Raw genomic sequence first — 17632 nt, forward strand, 5'->3', positions numbered from 1 at the left:
GACACCATGTTTCCTCATTATTTGCAGGAAAGAGTCAGGGCCCTTAAGCCAGGTGTCTGAGGAGGTGGGATGAGGAAAAAGACAGAGTACCGACACACAGGCGGGAGGGAGCCCGGCTGCACAGGCCTCGCCCAGTTCCCCTCAGGCCACGTCCACGGGGTGGGCCTCCTCTGGGGCTCTGCGGACAGGACGGGGCCTCAGCCAGGGCCCCGGGGGAGGTGGGGGTGCCCGGGCAGGCATCTCTGCTCCCTTCCCGGCTCAGCGGGATGAGAGCAGGACACAGGCTTTGGGCTCCATGCCCCCTACCCACAGTGGGGACTGACGAGTGTTCTAACACACATGCTTAGTCATTTTGACAACCCATCAGAGCCCTAGAGTGGCTAGTTGGCAGCAGGGATTAGCAATTCCCAGAGCAATTTGCAAAAGCCAAATTGATTGACATGGAATTTTGTCAGGAAGCTTCTCAGAGCTTCCTGGCAGGGAAGCTGCTGGGAAGTGGAAGGGAAGTGGAATTGTTTATAGTATCAGCTTCTTACTTTCCCTTCACGTGACCTTGGACAAATCCCTTGACCTCATCTATAATGCCATAGGGCTGATGGGAAGATTACATAAAATAAGAATGTGTGTGACTTACTCTGCTGTTTGCATTATTTCCTAGTTTTTGTTAAATGGCAAGACTTTCCCGTCCTGGTGAACAATTGTTTTTATGGCTTATTTTGTTGATATAGAATGGGCCCTTATAATTTACCTGATGTAGCTCGAGTCCACTTCTCAAGGAAGGAATGAAAGTGTCACTTGACCTGTGTTTTTATCTATTGTCCTGAAGTTGATTGATTCTAGGACAATGCCTGTTTATTCAGGCCTGAATTTAACAAAACTTCATGAATCAGACCAACGTAGACAGCTGGGCTAAAGGAAATGTTTAAATTATAAGAAATTCGAAGAAATCTGGTATGTTGATCTGAGACCCTAATTCAGGTTCTCTCTTTCGATCCAGGTTACTTACTAAATTAGCGTTTATCCAGAACGGTGCTTCCTTGCTCCGGGCAGCATGATGGCCCTGCTCGCAGTGGGCTCTGATGATTGTGCACTTTACATGTTACAACCTGATCTGGCTCACTCATTGATCTATAAAACACTGAAACTTATTGTCTTGACCTAGACTACACTTTTGGGGGGCAAAATGTATTTTACAAATGTGCTATTAGGGTTTCTGTTTGTTTGTTTGTTTTTAATCTGTCTTAAAAACACTCTCCTCCTACCACCCATATTCTTATTTTGGAAATGGCTCTAATTTCTATATCTCTGCCTTTTAATTAATATATAAGAACAATTATAAAATTTTCACCTGTTGCCTCTGAATTAAAGGGCTCTGAATTTTTAGCAGAGACCTTTTTCCTCCTTTTATTGCTGTGTTCATTTTCTCTGGACCTTTTCTACCTCCCCTTGGTTGTTGGAGGTTCAGTTTGAGGTATATAGCAGACTCCATTAAGGTGGTTTACTTCCCCCCCATCCCCCAAGATGATTCTATGTAAAGATTTTCTTTGTTTTTAATGTTCTCCTAAGAAGACAAGTTAGGAATGATTTGGAATTAGCATATTGTAAACAGATACTCCTTGATTTGCTCTCAAATATATTCAATACTCTTTCCTTATGCCGATTTACACTCTTGAATCATTAATTTGCTTCTTAAGCAAACTAATTAAAAATGTGTCGTGGCTGAGATTTGATGAGATTTTAATTTAGAGATTTTATTAAATGTTATTCTCTGAGAAATTTAATGGAAAACATGAATTTGGCTAGACCATTGTAGTTGCTTATATTGTGGTCTTACTAGTGTTAAGTTTAGAAGCAGGCTGGTTAGGCAGTCCAAACAAGGGATAGGTACATGAGGCAGTGATTGTAATTGTACAGGTGTGACCTCCTCGGCAGGTAATGGAAACAGTGAAATAGAACATCAGGTGTCTGCTCAACTGCTTATCACTCTCCCCCCAAAAATTATCGCAGGCCATGTTCACATAAGAGTGATGTTATTTTGGAGTGTTAGCTGGGAGGAAAGACATATATGTGTGTTTTGAACATAATATTCAATCTTGCTGGAAGTCAAAAGAGGATTTATAGCTCGTTAGGGTTTTCATTTGAGAAGCCAAGATTTTTTTTTTTTTCTGCTTTTATGTGGTAACTTGTGGATACTTCAGTATCTCTTGTTTCCTGGATACTTCAGTATCTCTTGTTTCCTTGTAGCGTTTTCCTGGCCTGTGGCTAAGTAACAGTGTCTTTTCCTATTATGTGGAAGGTGTTCAGATAACTAACAAAGGAAATCAATAATGCTCAGTTCAGTACTGGTATAAATATAAATGTTGATATTTTCTTCAGGGTAGATTGAGCAGAAGGAAAGGGAGTTCCCGTAAGAACATTGGTCCTTTTAGATGCTCACCACCTCCACCCCCGATAAATCCTTATTGGTGAATAAGAAAACTGGATGTCTCACTCCCTTTCAGTGTCCTTCAGGAGTCTGCCATTGTTTTTATTTCAATCATTCTGTGCATTACTAGATCAGACATCAACATTGAAACACCAGTACTAAAATACAGTCTAAAATAAAGAAATATATATTCTTGATTGATGCAATTCATTAATCGAAATTTTCTTTGGACTACCTTTCCTGTACAATACATTGAGTAGACTGTGGAAGCTGTCTAGCTGAACTCGAGCATGAATTTCCTATCAAACTCGTATACTTGCTTTCCCATTTTCTTTTTAAAATTTCACCTATCTTGAGTTATTTCTTAGGGGGGAGCACACAAACATATACGCAGATTTTTTTTTCCAGTATCTATTTCTTGTTATTATTAGAATAATATCAGATTACAGTTTCTTCATTTGATGTATAACATACACTGTCAATAATGATGATTGCTGGAATATTTAAAATTGCAGTTCTATAGATCTGAATATGTTCTTTCACAAATTTAAATTGAAAACATGAAGAGGAAGAGGACCCCTGGTATTAAGATAAGGTGCCTTTCCTATAAGTGCTTATCATAGTGACACCTGAATTGTGTGATAGGAGTGAGCCCTAGAGCAGGAGCCAGCAGACCTAAATCCTCACCCCATTTCTGCAGGTAATTTGTTCCCTCACTAGATAAGCAGCTTAACCTCTTTGGACCTCAGCTGAAAACTGGTGGTTTGGAACTAAATATCAAAAGTTTGTTACAGATGCATAATCACTGAGAACAGTAAGGCATCATTCTGTCCATGCTTGATGACAAGTTTTCCCTCTGTCCTTCAGTTAGGGAGCGGGAGATAGAGCAGTTTTAGACACACCCTCCTCTCCGGAGCTTTTATGGCCCAGTGGAAGGAGACAGGCCCAGTGCTAAGAGCTTTTTCATTAAATGTTAATATTGGTAGAATACTTAGAAATGTCATGACATTTACTTAATCAGTTTAATATATACACTCCAAATCAAACTCAATCTAGGGAGGAATGCTCATTCTAGACCTAATGCTGTTTGCCTTTTCTTTTGATTCTAGGAGCTTATTTAATGAAAAGTGCCATAGACTGAAAAACCAAACATGAGGGTAGCAGGTAAGATACTTACTTCAGTAGAAATAATTTTGCTTTTTGTATAACCTGTTTGTTTAGTAATGACTGAATGAGAGGGTAAATAATCATTTTCTATGTTGAGTGTGACTGAATATAACAAACTAAATCATTATTTAGCCTTTTTACTTTTTTAGGTAGTTGGCAAATCATAAATTGGACGTTTAGTGGGTTCTACATAAGTTTTTGGGGGACGCTTCTGTTGAAATTATTTATGCTAAATATTTTAAGTTATGGTTTTTAATGTTTACGTCCTTATACATTAAGCTTGTTTGCCTAATAATATAAAAATATAAATACATACATATATAATGTTCATATAAAGAACGATTTTGATAACTTAGGGAGGCTGATTTTTAGTTTTGCTAAGTTGTAGCTTGTTGAGAAAAATGAATTGTGAACTTTAAAAGCTTAAATCTTTCCTATGTGTGTACATAAATTGAAACTAGTGTACGTGAAGAATTCAGTAAAATGTCTTTTGCGTAAATGACTGTTGTATTTGCTAGGTCAGGTTTAGCCTGCATTAGTGAGGTTATGTGTAAGGACATCTGTTCCTTAGGCAGCATACTGAGGAAATTTAAAAATACCATTTGGTGTTCATAGTATTAAGGTAGTTACCTTTATCAAAAGACAGATCCATAAATAACAGGAGAGGCTGAGACCTCTTCCTAACTATAGTGAAAACAAGTGTGATCCCTCCACCCTGCCCCTCTAGCACAGCCACTGTGTAGAAGATGCACACTTTACATAGAAATTTCTACTAAGTAGTGTGTGTCCATCATAGGAGACAGCTTGTCATTTCTCAAAATCAAGATAGTCATTCTTTTAATTATCATCTTACCATTAAAAAAAATTTTCTTATGGGGGCGTCTCTAATGGTATGGTTCTAAAAGTACGTTACTTATTTAAGCATGGTGATTTGAAATAAAGCAAGTTTCTCTTTCTCATGTAATTCTACATTCATTCTAGTTGAAATTAACTTTGTCATCTAATCCATTTCTCTGATTAATTAATACCAAGATTAATTGATGAGTAATTATTCACTGAGTGCTGATGTTATATTTGACACTGTTCTTAGTATAGGTCTCAAGGGAACTGCCTTTAATGAAGGAATAGGAAGATTAGCTATTAGTTTATTGATTGTAGACTAATTAATCTCTTCTAATTAAAAAAAAAATCCTGGTTGCTTTGAAATATCCTTATAGCCATTATTCTTACAGTGAGGCATTAATATCTCAAGTTTATGCTTTTTGGTTTGTGAAAAATAGGGACACACTCAGATTAGTACAGTCCATGGCTGGAAGTAGGAGGGAATCTCATGGGTGGAATGGGAACTGTGGTGTGCTGTGGGTAAGCCCCTCCCAGTCCAGAAGTGGATGGTGACAGCTCTGGGGGAGCCCGTCTGCAACAGGAGGTCCAGAACCCTACCATTATGGAGGCTCTGCTGGTCTTCACCCGCCTGCCCCTCTCAGGGACCTTCTGCTTGTTCTATCACCAGTTAGTTTCTCCGCCTCTAAATTCTCTGTCTCTTAGAGCTTTTGTTTCCTCCTACTTCCTTTGATGGTTTCTTATACTTCAGTAGGTCTTGGTTTAAAACTAAATTCTGCCGCTGACTAGTTATGTGACCTTAGGCAAGTGATCTAAATTTTTGACCTTGTTTTCCTTATTTGTAAAATGAAAAGAGTGTCTTGAAAGGCTGTGCAAATGAAGTTGTGCTAATAAGGCACTTAGGTCTGTAGTAGGCACTCACTAAACGGTGTGTGTATATTTTATATACATGTATGTATATGTAAATATGTTGTATATTGTTTAGTATAGGCTTAGGTTTAGCTTGGTATTGAATTTAGTCCAGAACTTTTGTGTATTATAAACTTGGTATCTTAATCACTGTAATATTTCAGTCTTGAACAACGAAGGTTTGGTACATCTGCTTTAAGGGACAGGGAAAGATTATTTGCACACGCCCATGATTGCTAGAAAATGAGATGTTAAGACTGTCATGTGACGTATAATCTTCCAGCCCTTGGTCTTAAATGATCCAGAAGGAATATGCCACCTGTTAACCTTTGGCAAACACTTGTTTAGAGTGTTACTGTGTATCAATACAAGGCACTCTACTAGATCCTGTGGGGGAAGAGTTCAAAGCCTAATGGAATTTTACTCGCTCCTGTGCTGAAAATGTAGATGACTTGTAGTCACTCTTTTCTTTTCTTTTTATTCAAACAGAAAGTCACAAAAATTATAATCATCCTCATCAGTTCACTCAGTCCCATGTAATTAATATTTTTTTATCTTGATCTTTTGTTAGCACTTTTATGAATTCATCAGTTTTCCATGAGAGTTCTGAAAATGCTTATTCATTCAGCTCAGCAGTATAGTCAGTTACCAGAAACCCGTACTTGTCAGAGTCTTTTTCATGAAAACAGGAAGCAGTTTTGGAAGGGGGAGAAGGAACAAAACAGGAGGCGGGGTGGGAATTGATTGGTTTAGTAGTTAGGCTTCCTCCTTGCCATCTCATTTCTATATTTATAGAGCGTTTCTAAATAAAAATGAGTAGCTCTGAGAATCTCCTGCTTCTCAGCATCGTCAGCCCTTCTGAGCATCATCAGTTCGTTCATTTCCCATCCCCGTAAGGATACAGTCCCAGTCTCTACGTTTATGAAGTTAGGATGAACACAGTTCTTTTTTACTCTTCCTTATCTGGTAAGTTGAGTTTTGGTAGCTTCCCTGAAGAATGTGGTCATTTGATGGTAGTGGAGAACCTTACAAAGCACTGGGCTCTGTCAGGATCCCTGGATTCCTGTCCTTGTGCTGCCGCTAAGATATCTGTAATCTTGGGCAGTTGCCTCACTTGTGGGCTTTTGTTTCCTTAAGTAAGTATAGTGAAATGACTGCTGATCTTTTAGATCAATTTAAATTAAACTTTTGGTAAGAGAGGGGAATGGAGATTATATAGGCAAATATTAATATTGTTTCTGAATAGCCTAATGAGATGGCTCTGAAATTCTAAGAGTAAGAAGATGATGTTTCTTTCCTGTCATTTTTCATGTCCTTTCGTATCTTGTACTTTTTCTTTCCTAGATTTGCTTAGCTGTGGAGAAGAAAGACAAGTGATGATTCACATTAAGCAGTTAATTAATTAGTAGCAGTGCTAATTCTTTGTAAGGCACTCAGAAATAATTAAACATATAAAGGTACGGAAGACTAAGAGTCTGTTCACAAAGCTTACCATGTAACTGTGTTAAATGTGACAGGTGCCAAATTCAGTCCTCCAGGAGTGGGGAAGGCGTGGCTTAAACTTTGGTGTTAAGTATGAGGGGAGATATTTCATTGTTCACCATACCAGGAGCACTTGTGTGCTTCAAGAGATGTGTGGGTTGGTGAGGACAGTAAGCCTGTTACATTTCACTTGAGAACTCATTGCCGAGTGGACATCCTGGTCTGTTGCCTTAGTATCTCTGGAAGGTTCAGCGTTTTTGTATCCTCTCTGTCTTGTATTGCCCTTTATCATTGAAAAGGATTGAGAATGTGTCCTCCCACATACTTGGTGGCGGTGTTCCATTGGCCTTGATACTTTTGTGTAGTCAGCCAGAAGTTGATAGCAGGTCATTTTTTTTCCATGAGAAAACTAAGCAGATGACTCAGGCAGTCCTGTGTCTAGGTTGCTAGACAATCTCATAATTGTTTGATCAGAAAAATCAATCAAAATAGATTGTTGGTACAGTTTTTGTTGTAACTCAAGTAAAATTAAGATCCAGTAGATAAGAAGTAGATATTTGTTAGTCTTAAGAGTTTTTTAAATACACTTACGTTTTTCATGGAAATGCATAACTAAAAATTCGGTGGGCTCATAAGCTCATGTTGAATTATTTCTGCCCTTTATCTAGGTGCTGCAAAGTTGGTGGTAGCTGTGGCAGTATTTTTACTGACATTCTATGTTATTTCTCAAGTATTTGAAATAAAAATGGATGCAAGTTTAGGAAATCTATTTGGTAAGTTTTATTTCTTTTTCCCTTTCTTAAATTTTATTTGTGATGAGATTGTCTTTAAATTTTTACCAGTTATCAACATTGAGTTACTCTGCTGTTTAGGCTGTCTAGAAAAGAAAATGAAATTATATTGGTAAGTGTGATTCATTGGAATATTCTAAAATGTGCAATAGAAAATCTTACAATTAATTCAATATAAAGCACGAATCTTCTATTCAACATTTTGAATATATTTAATGGGGCCTATTTTACGCATGCCTACGGACATTATTCATGGCATTCTAAATGCACATGCTAGAAGATATCACACCCTATTTGAGTTGGCTGCTTAAAAACTTGGAACCAAATCTAACCCTCAGTTAGCAAGTGATTAGGAGTCATGATAATGCATTTTAAATACCAGCCATAGAAATCCATCTTGCTTTCCTACCCTTATTTTCCTTCTGCACCATTTTTCCTTTTAGCAATTTATTTGATGCTATGTTGTAAATGTACCACTACGAGCTGCCTTAATTCAGTTTTAAACAAAATCTTTAAGTTGATAAAATAAGTTAACATTTGAAGTGTTTGAATAAGCTTTGGCTGAGCACTGTTTAAAGTATTAAAAAATAACTCATGAAAGCTCAGACTCTGAAACCTAGAAACAGTATTTTGACCTAGTAGGCAGAAATCGAATGAAACAACCTTGAGATCTCTGGAATAGTTGGTGAGTTTTGCTTTCCGTAAATTAATATAAGACCGAATACATTCCCTCTCACATCTAGTTTCAAGACTCCCTTAAACCAGTGTTTCTCAAACTTCGATGTCAAAGGAATCTCTAGGGAGTCTTGATAAATGCAGATTCTGATTCAGTGTCTGGGATGGGGCCTGAGAGTCTGCATTTCTAACAAGATCCCAGGTGATGCTGATTTCCCATCCATGGACCATATACTAGGTATCAGGCTTTAGACAGTTCTGGCATGTAGTCCTCAAGTTTCTGTATATTTTCATTTCTGTACATTTTCAGGTGACTTTTCTTACAATGACTACTTAAAAGTACTTCCTTGTTTTGCACTGAATTCTGCCTTTTATTCTCCCAAGTATTTTCAATCCACTGATCTTGCTTCTACCTGCTGGAGCTCTCTTCCACATTAATGATCTGTTACATAGTTAAGTTGTGGTTATTCTCCTCCATGCCATATTTTTATAAGTGTTCATCTTATCAAGTTATAAAATCCTCCCTTTGAACCATTCTTCTTAATGCACTGTTTATTTTCCTCCTGTCAGTTTTTTGGTACCCATCTTAAAATGAAGTATCCAGGATCGAGCGTAGAATAGTTGTTGCAAAGTGTAGTGAGAATTGTCTTGACTTCTCCTGGGCTGTGTGCGTCTGTTACTGCAAAGGGCCAGCCTGGGGTCCTTTGAGAGCGCAGCTGGTTTCGGTTGAAGGATGGGGCACAAAAACATGGAAGGCATTGAGGACTTGTTCAGTGTTGCTGTGGAAACAGTGTGCTGTAGCTAATTCTTCTAAGTAAGGTTGATGGTAAGGGAGACAACTGTGGGGATGGTAGCTTGAGGCAGAAGTAAGTTGACATTTTTTTCTTTTTTGAAGTAATAGAGAGGTTTTCACTTCTCTATAGGCCGCGGGCAAAGAGTCAGTGAATTACAAATCAATGGGAAGAGATTAAACAGAGAGAAAAGGATGATCCTGGAGAGAAGGGGGCCACGGGACCATTGGTACAAATGAAAAATTACTTTGGGAAAAGGCCCACTGTTTTCAGAGAGAAGAGGCTGGGTGTGGCCACAGTGTTTCCCTGGTCTGGATCTTCATCTCTAGTCTGGATGGTTTATTTGGACATTGCAGGGATGTTCTTGGGTCTATTTCTTATCTTTGATATCTGCCTATGTCACCACTGCCAGAGCAATTCTCTTAAAACTCTTGAACCTTTAGTATTTCAGTGGAGAGTAAAATCTGAACTCCCTGCTAGGATGGCACTCAGTCCCCAGCCTGCCTCTGCCTTCCCCACCTGTACTCCCCCACCCTTCCTGCCCTCCCTCCCTCCCGCTGGCTGTGCCCACGTGCACGTGATCTACAGACACAAACCCTGTCCTGTCCTTTCCTACCTCAGCCTTCGTTCATGCTTCCTCACCCCGCGCAGCTTTCTCATCTCCCCTTCATCTGTTAATCCTTCTCATTTTTCAAAACTGCATAAGTGCCCCTTCTTGGGAGAAATTGTATTTTAGTCTCCCTCTTTTCCCTGTTAGAATGTTTCTCCTTTTTCTGAACTGTCCATTATAATGCATAGTACTTATATCTCAATTTGGCCTGATTTTATTCTGCCTTACGTTATAGAATTTCTTTTATTCTTTTTCATGTATTCGGCCTCCCTTACTGGAGAATGAATGTTGAGAGCAATAATATCTTAGTGACTCACCCAGCATCTAGTGCTGGGTCCTGTACATAATAAATGCTGATTGAATGGAAAATGGATATAGGTAATTGAGGATTAGGATTTTTACATGGGGAGGAGGAGTATTTTCAAAGTGGGATTCATTTAAAGCTGTATTAGTTGACAAGCCACTGGTCGTCAGCTATGAACAAACACTGAGCTACTTTAACTAGGATAGTCGTCTTTCTTAATTTTCATTTTGCTTTTTCCTAATGTTACGAACGTGCAAGTTTTTATTGTGTATGTTTTAGCTATTTAATTTAGGCATTCTTAGGGAAGATGGTTTATTTTGTTGTCATAACTGAAGTTAGGACAACTGAAGTTATGTTTTGTATCCACAAAACCTTATTGGATTCCAGTCTATTGAATTGGTGAAAATTTAATTTGTGTGGTTATTTTTAATTCTTATTTCAGAATAATTCAGCAAAGATGGAGATATGGTTGTGTTTGCCATTTGTTTAGCATCTAACAAGTTTAACTCAACATTAAGATTGTTTCTATAATCAGTATCTTAGAGGGACCCATGAGATTAACTATAGTTCTTTTGGTGGTGAACTTTTCCCATTTTTCAACTTGTTGATATAATAACTTACTTGATAGTTTATGTAAATTTACATTCAAGTTGATTATATAGTACTGTTTTAGAAAAATACAACATTTCTAGAAAGGAAGAATGAAAAATTTTGCCTGCAATTAGTAGTTGAAATAACCAAAATAGATTCTGATTTTTTTTAACAATTTTTAACAAAACATTTTATTTTAAGATAATTGTGGATTCACATGCATTTGTAAGAGATATTATGGAGAGATCCTACATACCCTTTACTCAGTTTCTCATTGGTAACGTCTTATAAAGCTACATACAGTGTAGTGTCACACTAGGACATCAACATGGGTACAGTCTACCAGTCTTAGTTATGATTGTGGTTTAACATAGTGTTAGTTTTCAGTATGGATACTTAACAGCTAGTAAATGTACTGAAAACAGTCCAAAATATTTTTGCAGTAAGTACTTAATATTCTCTTTAGTCGATTTACTTTTACCTTTCAGATTTAAACCACTGAAATATTATATACATATAAATTATTTGAGACATTATTAAAAACTAAAGTACAAAGTAGTTCTATTGGATTTCTTTAGCCTGACTTGTTGAAAGACATTCACTGATAAAACCAAATGTTTATTATCGTTTCTTGAAGTGAAAAGCTGAATATATTGAAAGACATTAAGAATTAAAGCTATCAAGGTAGTTTGAGAAATGAAAGTTGCAGAAAAGGAGGGATTTTTGTGTTCGTGTGTTGTGCCCAAACTCTACATGTGGAAAACATCCCGTTTTATTTATGAAAATTTACCTTTTTGGCCTCCAGGTGCTAAAATTCTCAGAACTTCAGGCCAAATATAGGGCTTTTGCTTGTGATGCATATTGGATAAAATTTGTTTTAATCTGAAAAGTTTTTCACAAGAGGCTTTTTTTTTCCTTTGAGCATCTTCTCCCCTTACTCTTACACAAATTAAATGGAGGTGATGTTATTTCTCAAAAGTCTGATGATTAAGAAACATTTACCCCAAATTTTATCCCAGTAAAGTTTTTTAAATTGAGTTGCATTGATTTATTATTTATTTATTAATACCTCTTAAGTTTTCCAATCAAATCCATTTGACCATTTTAGAAGCTCATCCCTGGTTTTCCTTCTGTCTCCTTTTCCTCAGCCACACTCTTCCTCTGAGTGTTAGTTGATGATTAATGTCTCTAAGATTTCTCTCCTCAGCCCTCTCCTCATTTTAACTCCTCCCTTTGTGTGACCTCATCATTTGCCAGTTTTCCAGTTTATATCTTCATCCCAGGTCTCATTTACAAGCTGGCCTCTAGACTTCTGCCTGGGTCTTCTCCAAGTGTCTTAAAATTAACAGGTCCACAGAGAGCTCAGCACCCATTACCACACCCCATCTCCTCACTAGACAACAAACATCTCGAGTGAGAGACAGTGTTTTTGTTCTTTGGCTCATGTAAATGGATAAATGAATGCTTCTAAAGGCAAATGTCTGAGCAGTAAACTTGATTCCTCCCTTTCCATCACCCCTCCATCTGGTCTGTTCCACAGCCTTAGTTGTTCTGAGCCTGTCTACTTCTTTCAAACCCACAGTCACTGCTTTTGTTCAGGTTGCTACCCTTTTTTACCTGGATTACCTTAGCAGCGTCCTTGTCCTTGTGGACTCCTTGTCTCGAGTCTTGAATCCTCTGCAGTCTGTGCTCCACCCTGCAGTCAGAAGGATGGTTCTGAAAGCTCCCTATCCTGCTTCCTGCTCCTGGCAGGACTAGTGGTTTTTATACCTGTGATCATTAGACCTCAGACAGTCCCATTTTGTTGGGGGGGGGGTGAATATAAGTCTGGGTGCTAGAATGAGATATGGCCTTGAAAACTGGCTCTGCCGATTACTAATTATGCATAGAACAAATCCAGTTGCTAAACCTATCTGTTCTCAGTTTCTTTCTCTTTAAAACAGAGGTGATGGGCAAATCAACAATACATGCAAAAATACTTGATAGAGTGCCCCACATATGTGAATGAGCTGTTATATTACCCCTGTTTTGATCCCACTGTCTTCCCCATATCTGGCTATCATAAGTTGGGTATGCCAGCATTCCTGATTTGAACAATATTCCTCCGTAAGCATCTTAACATCTGAGCCTGATGATACATGTTTGTTTAGGTCTAAGTGAAATTGAGACTTTCTTTTTTTTTTAATTAATTAATTTATTTATTCATTTATTTTTGGCTGCATTGGGTCTTCATTGCTGGGCACATGCGGGCTTTCTCTAGTTGCGGAGAGCAGGGGCTACTCTTCGTTGCGGTGCGCGGGCTTCTCATTGTGGTGGCTTCTCTTGTTGCGGAGCACGGGCTCTAGACATGCAGGCTTCAGTAGTGTGGCGCACGGGCTTAGTTGCTTGCGTCATGTGGGATCTTCCCGGACCAGGGCTCGAACCCGTGTCCTCTGCATTGGCAGGCGGATTCTTAACCACTGCGCAACCAGGGAAGTCTCAAGACTTAATAGTCTGCATGCTGCTAATCACTGGTTGCTAGTCACTCTCTGGCTTTCATTTTCTCATTTACAAAAGTGAGAGCATTGGACCGAATGGTCTCGAATTATTTTTCCCTTTTGTGACATAATGAAGGAAAAATGATATAATTAAGAAAATTGAAAGAATGAGCCCCAGCACCCTAATTTACTAATTGATCATTTTTTGTTTCCTTCAAGTCTTTGTCCTTATCCGTGAATATATTTAGTACTCACAGATAAAGTTTGTTTTTTGCTCTATTCCATGCATTAAACTTTTCCCATGTGACTGCATTGCATTTATGACTTCAACGGTGCATAATATTCTGAGTGTTCTGTAGAGTTAATGACCTTCATTTACTTAGTCGTTTTCCTGTTTTTAAACATTTACATATTATTTTCAGCTTTAACATTCTGTTCTCCAGTTTCAGTACTGGTTTTACAGGAAATTCGCAGTTATCTAAAATAGTACAGAACTAAAAACTAAGTGACTATTTATAGTCAAACAGCTGGCAAACATTTATGACACTGCATGCTTATTAGCTAAATCAGGAAATGGCTAGCCACAATACTGTTGACGATCTGAATTGTAATCTCCTGGGCTGGGATCAGATGTTTGTGCTTTTAAAAAACTCTAAGTGTAGATGTCCAGGTTGACATCTACTGCATTCGGGTTAAGATTTGATCAGAAAATTCTGGCTTCCTTGAACTGATAAATGGTAAAAACTCTCAGTAATGACCTTTTTTTATTAGTAGTACCTAATACATTTCTATTTTAGGGAAATTAAAGCTTCCTACCACCACTATCCCTCTTGTGTGCTTCCCACTCCCCAAATCTCTTAGCCTAACCTCTGAGATAGATAGGACTTTATATGCATACGTACACTACACCATACAGCAGCAACAACTTTTAAACACCCTGATAGTCACCAAGTATATATTTAAACTCATTTAAAAGGAAGTTTGAAATACCGTATGATATCACTTATATATGGAATCTAAAAAGAACAAACTCAGAGAAACAGAAAAGAATGCTGGTTACCAGGTGTTGGGAGGGGGCGGAGTTAATGAGGAGACATTGCTCAAAGGGTACAAATTCCCAGTTATAAGATTAACAAATTCGGGGATTGAATGTACCACATGGTGATTATAAGCTAATAATACTGTCATATACTTGAATGTTGCTAAAAGAGTAGATCTTTAAATGTTCTCACCACAGAAAGGAAGTGGTAAGTACGTAATGGGATAGAGGTGCTAGCTACTATTACTGGGGTGTAGTATTATACCACTATATGTACCGGTATCGTGGTAATCATTTTGCAGTTTTTAAATGTATCATATCAAAGTGTTGTGCACCTAAACTTACACAATTTTATGTGTCAACTGTATCTCGAGAAAGCTGGAAAAAAATAAAAAATGAATTTAAAAAAGTTAAGCTTGTAGAGTAACTTTCTGATTGGGATTTAAATTTATAATAACTAAAACTAAACATAAAATGTAAAGGTAAAAACAAAGTACTCTATCAATAATAAAATAATACCCTCCATAATTCCTCTACATAATTGTTTGTAGTGAATTATGTAGCCTAAAGTTACTTTCTCACTTTTTCTCTAAAGTGATATTCATGTTTTATGTATTGTATACTAAGCAATAATTCAAACACATTTTTATAGGCCTATTAGCTCCACACATGTTTAAAAGTGATACTTGCCAATAGCTTTATTCTTTCTAACGATAACTTTTTTTTCCTTAGCAAGGTCAGCATTGGACGCAGTTGCACGTTGTAAGTATTTCATCTCAATATTTTGCAGATGGTTTATTCTCTTAGGCACATGAGAACCTATATTCAAACAATGGATATAGTTCAATGTGAGCAAAACTGATTTTAGAAATTATTAAGTTTTAAGGAAGCTATTTGATTGAACAGCTCAATATTTTGGGTATGTATTTATAATGGATATTTTGTTCCATTAGTGTTTTTTAGCTTCAGTGTTATAAGTACAGAAAGTGTGTAAAAGAATTCCTAGTTAGGGGATATATGTATATGTGTAGCTGATTCACTTTGTTATAAAGCAGAAACTGACACACCATTGTAAAGCAATTATACTCCAATAAAGATGTTAAAAAAGAATTCCTAGTTAGAACTAGTATGTGAGCAGATATTCAGTGATGCATCAGGCTTTTTACTGTCCATTTATTTTGCATATATGGACTGGAAATGCAAAGTAACAATTCCAGACCTCCCCCATCCTGGTTTTTTTTAATGAGCTTAAAAATAATTAGATAAAATATATTTACCCTCATGAAGATCATGTTACTTGTTCCATTTATGTTAATTGTTAGCTTGTTTCCTAGGAGGTTCCGTTTTGTTTTGTTTTGAAGTTCTTTGAAACTCTCAGGAAAAAAAAAAAAAAAAACTAGCATGTAGTTTAAGATGTGTATATCTTGGTGTTTCGCATAATGCCCTTTGTGGTTTGAGATACGAAACAAACTAAATACAGAGTCTGTTAACATTGTTTTCTTAAAATAAATTTTTTTTCTCTCCAAAGCTACAAAACCTCCCAGGTATAAATGTGGGATCTCAAAAGCTTGCCCTGAGAAACATTTTGCTTTTAAAATGGCAAGTGGAGCAGCTAATGTGGTAGGACCCAAAATCTGCCTGGAAGACAATGTGTAAGTATTTATCAATTTGGAAGTATAATGTGTGCTATTAAATTTTAGCAAATTGAACCTGAGTTTAATGGATCCTTTGAAAATGTATTGGGCATGCTTTTACTAAAGAAAAGTGATTTCCATTTCCATTATACAATTTTTCCCCACTCATTTAAGGAGTCTTAAACTTCTTACATTCCGTATTAAGAGTGACATAAGAACATAGCATTTATTCAGCTTCATGTAAAGATAAGAGATTTCCTCTGAGTAAATTCTCTAGATCCCAACTGGTAGTCATAGACACAAGGTGGCTATTTAATTTTGATTCTTAAGTAATACGGGAAAAGTTAATTCATTTAAATTAATTAAAAGTTCAGTTCCTCAGTCACACCAGCCACACTTCAAGTGCTAATAGTCACGGACAGCTTGTGCCTACCCACCTGAACAGCACAGACAGAGGGCATTTCCATCGCTGCAAAGAAGTCCAAATAGGACCGTTTTTGTCAAATAGATAGCACTGCCCTAGATAATGAACACTTTATCTTACAAACCAACATCTTTCATCTTAAATGTTGGAATGCTGCTTGTTGAAGTATGAAATAACCCAGCAATAACCTCTAGTCCATTGTGGCCCAGAACTGCTTGCCACTAAACTGAATGGTTTCCTTTACTGAGGTGCTCTACAAAGTATACTTTTTAGGTTTTTTTCAGCCTCCTACCCCAGTGTCCATTGTCACTTGATTGTGAAGTTCCCGCCTGTGAAGTTGCAAACCTTACTTTTAGTTGGTTGCTTTTAATCTGGTCTTGCCTGAAAAATTAGATATGTGAGCTTATTTAAGCTTCACATAAAATAATATATGTACCATTAATATGTAGAATAAAGAGTGAGGTAATTTTACAGATAGAAGGAAACGAGGCAGTTTTTCCCAGCATTTTGTGTGTCTTTTCTTTTTAATATAGAAGCGCTAACATTTTTATCCTAACCCCCTTTTCAGTTAACCATGCATATGTTATTTAGCCTCTTAAAATAACACTTTTCTTATAAATTAAAGGCTTGAGCTAGGTGATCTTTAAGATCCCTCCTCATTTCCTTTTTCCTCATGCTGATGGTAATCCATTGTCCTCTGATGTCTCATAATAGTCTTGCTTTACTGAATTGAATTAAAAAGCACTTGGATTTTAGAAGTTAGTAGATTTTGCATTAAATAATATCCTTCGCGTTACCTTAGAGTGTTCCCATTCACCATTTTCACCTTTTTCACCTTTTTCACCTTGTTTGGCTAAAGGGGCCAGAAATTTGATTCTGAATAATAAGCAGAAGTTTTCTTAGAATGCCCAGCCCATGGTAGATTGTCTTTAGACACCTCTGCCACCTTGAAGCATGAAAGTTTTAATGCAAAGAAGAAGAGATCAAACTCTAATGAAGACTAGCAGGTTCTCTATTCACAGATTAGAACAGGTTAAAAAGAAGAGAGAAGCATATGTGTGCAGGCAGCGGAGTCTGGTAAAATAAGTTCGGGCTCAGAGCCAGAGAACTTGGTTCTAGCATAGTGGGCATGTCCTGTAGAATTTGTATTTCAATTCGTTTAACCGTAAAATTGAGACAGGCTACCTATCCATTCTCTTTTCAGGAATCATTCTGCCATTCCCATGAGAGGCTAAATAATTGATGGGATTTTACAGTTTTGCCTCAGGCCCTGAAATCTAGTCCTTGAAGAAGGACTGAATAATTGGCCAGGGATCCCTAGTGGAGAAATAGGGACAATTCACAGTCTAGTACCTTTTCCAGTATATTCTATTTCTGTATTGAAAGTTTTTCCAGGGAATTCCCTGGTGGTCCAATGGTTAGGATGCCACACTTCCACTGGCAGGGGGTGCAGGTTTGATCTCTGGTCGGGAA

At 37.4% G+C, this 17632-nt stretch overlaps 1 protein-coding gene across 2 annotated transcripts in view; it reads left to right on the top strand.

Annotated features, from left to right (window-relative positions):
- Window positions 1-17632, top strand: part of FAM3C (FAM3 metabolism regulating signaling molecule C) — a 47969-nt gene that overhangs the window by 10100 nt on the left and 20237 nt on the right. The window contains exons 2-5 of one of the 2 annotated variants that reach the window (XM_030857655.2): window positions 3535-3589; window positions 7492-7596; window positions 14834-14863; window positions 15630-15753. In XM_030857655.2, the coding sequence (XP_030713515.1) occupies window positions 3577-3589; window positions 7492-7596; window positions 14834-14863; window positions 15630-15753 (272 nt within the window). In that variant the 5' untranslated portion in view covers window positions 3535-3576. Of the gene's footprint in view, window positions 1-3534; window positions 3590-6157; window positions 6308-7491; window positions 7597-14833; window positions 14864-15629; window positions 15754-17632 lie in introns of those variants that run through there. The other variant, XM_060305377.1, reaches the window with a different exon arrangement.

Source organism: Globicephala melas, chromosome 9, assembly GCF_963455315.2.
Source record: "Globicephala melas chromosome 9, mGloMel1.2, whole genome shotgun sequence".
NCBI classification, from domain to species: domain Eukaryota; kingdom Metazoa; phylum Chordata; class Mammalia; order Artiodactyla; family Delphinidae; genus Globicephala; species Globicephala melas.